Source organism: Cricetulus griseus (assembly GCF_003668045.3).
Source record: "Cricetulus griseus strain 17A/GY chromosome 1 unlocalized genomic scaffold, alternate assembly CriGri-PICRH-1.0 chr1_0, whole genome shotgun sequence".
Taxonomy (NCBI): Eukaryota; Metazoa; Chordata; class Mammalia; order Rodentia; family Cricetidae; genus Cricetulus; species Cricetulus griseus.
This window is the reverse complement of record NW_023276806.1, coordinates 207800187-207807966: the sequence shown is the minus strand read 5'-3', so window position 1 is coordinate 207807966 and position 7780 is coordinate 207800187. Positions and strand designations below refer to the sequence as shown.

The 7780-nt window shown below is 40.4% G+C and overlaps 1 protein-coding gene across 1 annotated transcript; it reads left to right on the top strand.

Annotated features, from left to right (window-relative positions):
• The first annotated feature begins 733 nt into the window (after positions 1 to 733).
• On the top strand, positions 734 to 7111 carry Lsm8 (LSM8 homolog, U6 small nuclear RNA associated). Its single transcript, XM_027389957.2, has 4 exons — positions 734 to 885; positions 1806 to 1846; positions 4238 to 4365; positions 6104 to 7111. The coding sequence occupies exons 1-4, from the start codon at positions 855 to 857 to the stop codon at positions 6192 to 6194; spliced, it is 291 nt and encodes a 96-aa protein (XP_027245758.1). The 5' UTR covers positions 734 to 854; the 3' UTR covers positions 6195 to 7111.
• The last annotated feature ends 669 nt before the right edge of the window (positions 7112 to 7780 follow it).

Genomic DNA, 7780 nt, shown 5'->3' with positions numbered 1-7780 from the left:
GTTGACTGACTAACACATTTGTACAGCATCTAAGTGAAATCAGATCAAGAGGAGTTTAAGTGACTTTACAACAGGGACATCAATTATCAGGGATAGAATTAGAACCCAGCCTGGTGCTTAGTTTACGCTTTCCTCTAATCGGTCCCTTCAGAGTGGCAATGTAGACTTTCTTAATTACAACTTTCATCCCCAAGAAAAGCTAAGCCTCGATTTAGCCGTGCAAAGTGACCATCTATCGCGCACACCTTTCCCTCTCTGGAGTTCGTTTCCTTAAGGCTGCTTCGTGACACCTGAAGAGCCAAAAGCAGAATGCACGAGCACTTTTGATAGCTGGGCTCTCCCTGGAAATGCACCTCGTGCGGGCTACAAAGACGTTCGCTTTGCACCGCGCCATTTGTCTTTCGGAACTTTTTTTTGGCTCGCGCTGGAGAAGGCTAGAGCTCCCTTCCTCCCAAGGACGAGCAAACATCTCATCTAGGGCGTCTCCGGCACAGCCGATCTTCCCACACGACCGCGGCTCCCGCCCCTCCGCTGGCGAGCCTCCCAGCGCCTGCATCCAGCCCACACTTCCGCCCGTCCCCGCCTTTGTCCGTCTCCCTCTACCGACCGGCACCCGGAAGCGCGGCGGATGCACGCTGCGCACGCGCGCGAGTCAGTCCCCGCCCGGCTTCCGGTTTGGTCGGCTCCTTGCGAGTGCCGATTGGCTGCTAGGTACTCGTTGGTCTCGCGGTATCTGTGCTCACCGGCGGGCGGGCGGGCGGCGGGAACCGGTACGTGCTTCTGGCGGCCCGGCCGTGTCTCGTCTCCTTGTTGCCGGGTTGTCTCCTGTTCCCGGGACCTCCGGGCCCAGCAGCATGACGTCTGCCTTGGAGAACTACATCAACCGTATCCTCGGGCGGCTGCCCAGGCCGCGGCGGGGCGGGGCGGGGGCGGAGACCCGGGGCGGCGGGGAGGACTCGGGGTTCGGGACCGGCGGTGGGGTCATCCGGACAGACCCGGGCCCTTTTCACCCGGCACAGCTTCCCTGCAAGGAGCCTTTGGCTGGATTGCTGCAGATCCCTTAGGGCTTGTGCGGGCCAGCGTCGGGAATAAGTTGGACCGGTTTTCTCAGGGCTTGCGGTTGGCTCGAGGCTCGCATGCATAGAAAGGTGCTTGGTTCTCCAAGGTGAATTTCGGGCCCCCCCTGGAAGTGTCCATGCGATACCCTTAGAAGGAAAGCCTGGAATCGTGTTGGGCTTCAGTGACAGGCAAGGAGCTCTTAAGATCCCAGGTGAGATTTTAAATTACAAGCGCTGCTGCAAAGTCAGGACAGAAACCGTGCACCGAGCACATCTGGTACAGACAAGAAACTCAGGCGTTCAAAGCAGAGAGCTTTTAAGGAATCCAGGGTTGTTTGTACTTGGTGGCATTAATTATGACCAGGTCTTGGACTAGGGGAGGGGGCTTAACGCGCCACAACGGTGCAACATTGATAGTTACGCGTCCAGTTTTTATTTCAGAGGTGAAGACATTGGTCTGAGAAAGGAAGGGATTGTATCTCTCAGTGTTAGGGATTGGAACCCATTGCTGTTTTAAACCCAGGGTCAGATGTCAGACTCTACCCTTCTCCCATTAGATTTACTGTTTTCAGGATAGAATTGAAACAAGTTTCAAACCTTCAGTTTTGTACCTCGTGAGCAGCGGCTGTGTCGAACCTTCATACCGCCACTTTTTTCTTTTTTAAGTAATTGAGACCATTTCCTTACCAGGCTGAAAGTTTTCACTCTGCAATCTCTAAGAAATACTTTCCTTGACGCAGTTCTCAGGAACCGTCGCCGTTATCACTTCTGATGGGAGAATGATTGTGGTGAGTGGCATTTTCAGTCTGCTTCTTTGTAGGCTTATTGATTGTAAATTTGAAGTTACGTTTCTAATCTAATGCTGAGGTACCACGGTATAACCTCGATTCTAGTGTTCTTATGATCCAGCTGTTTTATTTTTTTAAGAATGTTTAAATTTAAAGTACACAGTGTTCTGCCCGCATGTATGCTGGAGATCCAGCTGTTTTGACAGACTTTTATCTCTTGGCTGTCAATACAGCTTCCCTAATAAACCTTGAAGTCTTCTGATCTGGAATGCAGAGCTGTGCCGACTAATTTTCTTCTTGCATTCTTTTTTTTTTTTTTAACCTCAATTCCTTTTGTTTGTTTTCATTTAGAGCTCTTTAAGGATTTACAAATTATGCATATGCTCTTGTAAGTTGCTTAACAATGGGGAGATCCAATCTGAGAAATGTGTATTCAGTGATTTCATTGTTCTTCAAATATTGTGAGAGTGGTTTCAGAAACTAAGTTAGCTGTGACTTCACTGGGGTATGATCTTTGGGACCATTGCCTCATCTACTGTCTCTGCAATATTTCTTTCACGGCTGTAATTTAATCCCATGTTTTCCCATTCGTGATTTTGTTTTCTTAAAGATTTATTTTTAGTTAGGTTTGAGTGTATGTCTGTTTGTTAGTGTCTGCCATGTGTGGTGGTACACTACACAAGGAGCCCAGAAGAGTTGTCAGATCCACTGGAGCTGGAGTTACAGGCCATTGTGAGCCACACTAGGTCCTTTGGAGGAATAGTATATACTTTTAACCATTTCTTCAGCCTCCTTATCTTCTTCTGAATCCCTTTGATTCTTCTTGCTCTTTAGTGAGCAACACCAGTCAAAGTGATAGACTGCCATAGTAATTGCAGTGCTTATCATATGCTAGGAATTTTGTGTTATTTAGTCTGCAAGGAATCTCAAGAAGAATTATCACTTATATTGTAGATTAGGAACCAGGCTTAGAAAAAAAAAAAAAAAAAAAAAAAACCAAGTTACTTTCACAGAGATTCAGTATAACAAGTGTGTTATAAATTGAGTTTTATTCCAAAACCCATAAAGGAAACAGGTGTCTTAAGGTTTTTTGTTTAGTGGTGGTGAGTTTACACTCTAAATTTGTCAACAGTAGGCAATTTGGAATGTGAAATTAGGAATATGTTTGTTTAAACATTGAAAGAAGTCTGTTGCATTTATCAGATAATTTACAAATAACTGATTTTTGAAATCCTCAGGTTTAAATTTCTTATATTTCTGTTAGAAAATGCTTATAGAAGAAAAGCTAAACAGAAACTTTGTATTGACACTCAGTAGTTCTGTCTTTATCGTACCTGATAAAATAATTGCATATATAATGAAGATGAGAGCACCTTTATAGGGGTTTATGATAACTACCATTTGCCAAGTGCTATAATAAATAGTCTAATTTGTTTTTCTTCCCAATTTCTACATTCCAAGTTTCTATTTATTTCATTCAGATTCTATACAATTATGGTTTTTCAGAACAGGGGGGTTTAAAGGTGTACCCAAGAGATTAACCAGCCAAATCTAAAAGAAGCTATTTCTTCAGAAACTTAAACAGCATTCATTATATTACATTTTGCTATAGCCACAAAATTTTTCCTGAGTATTTCCTTCAAGTTAAGTTCTTGATTATTTTGGTTCTACATATGTCTACTATATTAAGAGTATTCAACAATACATACACATAAGACACAACATTGGCAACAAGGATATACTAAATGTTAGGTGTAACTACCATGTGATTTGTGTATATTTATAGATTAATTTCTGGAAAGCATTGTTTACAACAGAATAGTGTCATTACTTTGTAATCTGGCTCTGGAGCTAGTCTTATTTATCTGTACTGAATCTTCTAGTTACTACCCATGAAATCTTGAACCATCATTTTCTGGAGTATCAGGTCCCTTATGTGAAATGGGCAAAACACAGCAGTATCTCCAAGGTGAAGGAAAGTGGAGGTGATTTGCTCAGTGTGTTTGTTTAGCTAGTGACTTTCACTAAGTAGTAACATCCAGTGAACTGTATGGCTGGTTTGTGGTTCTTATTATTAAGTTAAAAAAAAATTATCCTAACGGTGTCCTGTTTTAGTTTGTGTTCTTAGTGCTAGTTCCTGGACCATGTGAGTTTATTTACTTGGAAATACTAGTGCCTGGGTGTTGCTTGCAACTGCACAATAGTCAGATTTTCAGTAAAGGTTTTCCCTATTATAAAACAAGTGAGAGGTAAGCTCTGTGTTGTGACTGCTTCGGAACGCAGAAGATATTGTACTGCCAGGGGACTAACACTGAGACATAAGTACTTACCTGGCAGCTAAAATGGCTGTAAGCTGATTTGCATGTTTTGTCTTTCTCATTTTCTTTTCAGGGAACACTAAAAGGTTTTGACCAGACTATTAATTTGATTTTGGATGAAAGCCACGAGAGGGTATTCAGCTCTTCACAAGGAGTGGAACAAGTGGTATTAGGATTATACATCGTGAGAGGTGACAATGTGTAAGTAAAATAAGTCATTTTGAGTAAAGTTACTTTTTCACTACGGGTGTGCTTGCATTATGGAAGAGAGATTTCCCCCAACTTATATGTCATCCATGTGTAATAGAATTCATCTGTTTTGCAGCTATAGCTTATCTTATTTTTAATTTATTCTTTTTATGTTGAGGTAACCTCAGGAACCAACTAAAGTTGTCTCTTCACAAAGTAAACATTGACCTACTGAGATTTGAGACTTGGCTTTTGAACATAGTCTTACACATACAGAACAACAGTCTACTGCTGATCTGTGTTCCCCAGCTCTCTTTACTGTTTACATCCTGAGACCAGGCTTACCTAAGTTGCTTAGACTGACTTTGAACTGTAGATCTACCTGTTACTACAGCCTCTGAGTAGCCTAAACCACTATTGTGTTGTGTGTTTCTACTAGGAAAGTGGCATGGATAGGCCCACAAAGGGCCCTGCTTTGTACCAAATTTTTCCTTAAAGAGGCTTCTTGACATTTGGAAAATCTCCTTAAAAAAATCTCCCGTTTGAGCTATTTTAAAAAATTCAGGCTCATTTAGCTGTCACTGTTTTTATTGACTGGATATACTTAATATGTCCCATGAAAAACCTATAGTCTTCTTGAATTCAGGACACTGACAGTCTAGTTTGAGAAAACTTAGACATGGCAATTTGAGAAAAACTGAAACCATTTTGAACAGTGCTATTCAAAATATTCATTTTTCTAATGATGGAAGTCTTGAATGTCAACATTTTCCAGTATTATATCTACTTGCTTTTGTAGTTGTCATATTTGAAAAATGGTTGGTGACCAAGGAACTAAATTTTAAATTTGGTGTTTTTGTTTTTTGTTTTAAATTGAATCTCTTAATGTAACCCAGGCTGACCTGGAACTTGCTATATGGCCCAGACTTCTTTCATTCTCCTTCAGCTTCCCAAGTATTGGGATTATAGGTTCATTCTGCCTTATGTGGCTAAAACTTGAATTTTAATGTCTCTAGAATACTACGAAGAGTCAAAATATTACTACAGACAGCAAGTTTAGGTTTGAAGGGATATGTAAGATGATAGGAGAAGTGATACTTAATTCATTTGGTGATCTGTAAGATTAGTTATTAGTGAATACTGGAAGTTTATCTTAAAATGAATATGTGCTTTATTCACTTAATTTTATCTGAAATCTGTATTTTGTAAGTAAGTTGATTGATCCTTATCAAAATGTTCTCTGGAGATGACTTGGGTGAAATTGTGGCGTGAGTTGTAAAGCGTGAGCCTGAGCAGAAGGGCCCTTATCCCCGAGCAGCAGAGCAGAACACTGCAGTGCGAGTGTATGGGCTGGATGATTTGTGTTGCCTACATCTGTGTTACAAAGAAACCAAACTGAACATTTACCACAAACATACTGAGGCTAGAGCCTGCTTTTAAGAGCTCAGGAAAACAGACTTTTGTTTGACTTTGAGTGCAGCAGACCAGCCACTAGTTTTCCAAAGATCTGATGTTCAAACACTTGCAGTATCTCTTTATTGTTTGTTCTTTTAACACTACCTGAGTGTTAGGACTTCATTCAGTGAGTCATGAAATGGCTTTTGTTTCCCACCTCGTGTAGTCACTGCATCTTCCCAGTTCCTCACATTTGGAAGAGTGAAATGATGCTGTAGTTAATGGGGTTTTAGAAATGTATGGGAGTTCACTTCAGCATGTGTTTAACTCTGTCTTTCCCTCATACTGATAATAGAGCAGTCATTGGAGAAATTGATGAAGAGACAGACTCTGCACTGGACTTGGGGAACATCCGAGCCGAACCTCTGAACTCCGTAGCACACTGAAGACACAGTGTGTGGTTAGATGTCTGTAAATCCTGTACAGAAACTGCGTCTTCTGAAGATGACGTTTAGATTTTTTTATGAGTGTGTAATTGTGGATTTTGACTTTGTGTTGGTACATTGTAATATGTAAATTTAAATATTTCTACATTTTTATTGGGAAACATTGCCTAAATTAATAAATGCAGTTGCCTGATTTATTTTTCTACTAAATGATAGATCATTTTGAAAACTTAGAAAATACCATTACTTTTGGTAATTTAATATTTATGGAAAATTGGCTGTAAAGAGAACTTAGGTTATTATAGTAACTTATGCATGCAAGTAATAGTAATAAGAGACACGTTTCTTTCTGTGTTGAGCTGTAGATGTTTATCCCACTGCCCTAGAGTTCTACATTGGTTGAAAAATTGCTCTTTGTCTAAGAGATGTGAATTAAAAATTGGTTGAATAGTGAAAAACTTGCACATTAAAATTGCAACAAAAATTAATAGGAAAGTAAGAGTGACTAGGAAGATGTGGATAAATCTTCAGATGCTCAGGAAGGTCACAGAATTCAGTATCTAAAACCAATTCCATGTATGTTAAATGCCGTTGGACTGCTGAAACCTACAAAGAGAAATGGGGAGTGTCAGCCATTGAACGAGCTTTTGTTCAGGGTGGGTGTTGACTTAAATGCAGAGCTGTGCTTTGCTGTCTCACTCCTTCACGTGCTCCATGAAGCTGCTTTGGTAACCTTGACTTTTCAAAGAATTCATGGAAGTGGTGATGGAGATCATATTTATATATGTTAAGCATTCCCAGAACTCATCTGTTTCCTGTGTGGGCCAAAATGGTTATCTTTGGATAGACGAGAAAAAATGTGTACATTCTTGTAATTGAAATAAAACTCATCTTTTTAGTGTTTTCCATTTTTTTAAGTGAAAGTGCAAACATTTCTGTAAAGATGCAAATAGTAAAACTTTGAGGCTTCAAAGGCCATGTGGTCTCTAACAGTTGCGGTCCTCTCTGGTTACATCGTAAGCAGCAGTAGGTAACCCGTAAGTGCAGTCTTGGTTGTCTTCCCGATAGAACATCATTTTCAATGCAGGCAGGCTGTATTTGCCCAAATGGCATAATTTTATGACTTGGCTTAAGATATTTTTAGAAGGAAAGGATAATGGACAGTTCCTGTAAGTTCTGGAATGCCCCCCCCCCCCCAGAGTTCAGACATGAGCTAACACTCAGATTCGATATAATCATTTTGGTTAATTAAAAGAAAAACAACTTTTGTGAGGAGAGGTTGGAAAGAGCCATCATGCCTAGCCTGTACTGTAAACTTTTATAGTCAGTAACAAGATGAATGTGATGAGAATGGGTAGCGGAGTGTAGGGACCATGAGCCAGAGACACTTAATACACAGTACTTTAAATTTTGAAACTAGTCCCCCAAATTAAGCCAGATATTTATACCTTTTCAAAAAGTTTTATTCAAGTACTACAAATGGAGTCCACACATCTTTTCCCCAAACTATTTGTCATAAAAGGTATTTTGTGACTGAGACTGGCTAAAACATCTGGAATACTTTATTTTATAGAAGAAGTGAATGA

What these genes read in the sequence shown, in the direction of transcription:
- Lsm8 (XM_027389957.2), top strand. Translation starts at nt 855, where the DNA reads ATGACGTCTGCCTTGGAGAACTACATCAACC. An exon ending in CTTGGAGAACTACATCAACC is followed by an intron (nt 886 to 1,805) that starts GTATCCTCGGGC and finishes CGCAGTTCTCAG; the next exon opens with GAACCGTCGCCGTTATCACT. An exon ending in ATCGTGAGAGGTGACAATGT is followed by an intron (nt 4,366 to 6,103) that starts GTAAGTAAAATA and finishes TACTGATAATAG; the next exon opens with AGCAGTCATTGGAGAAATTG.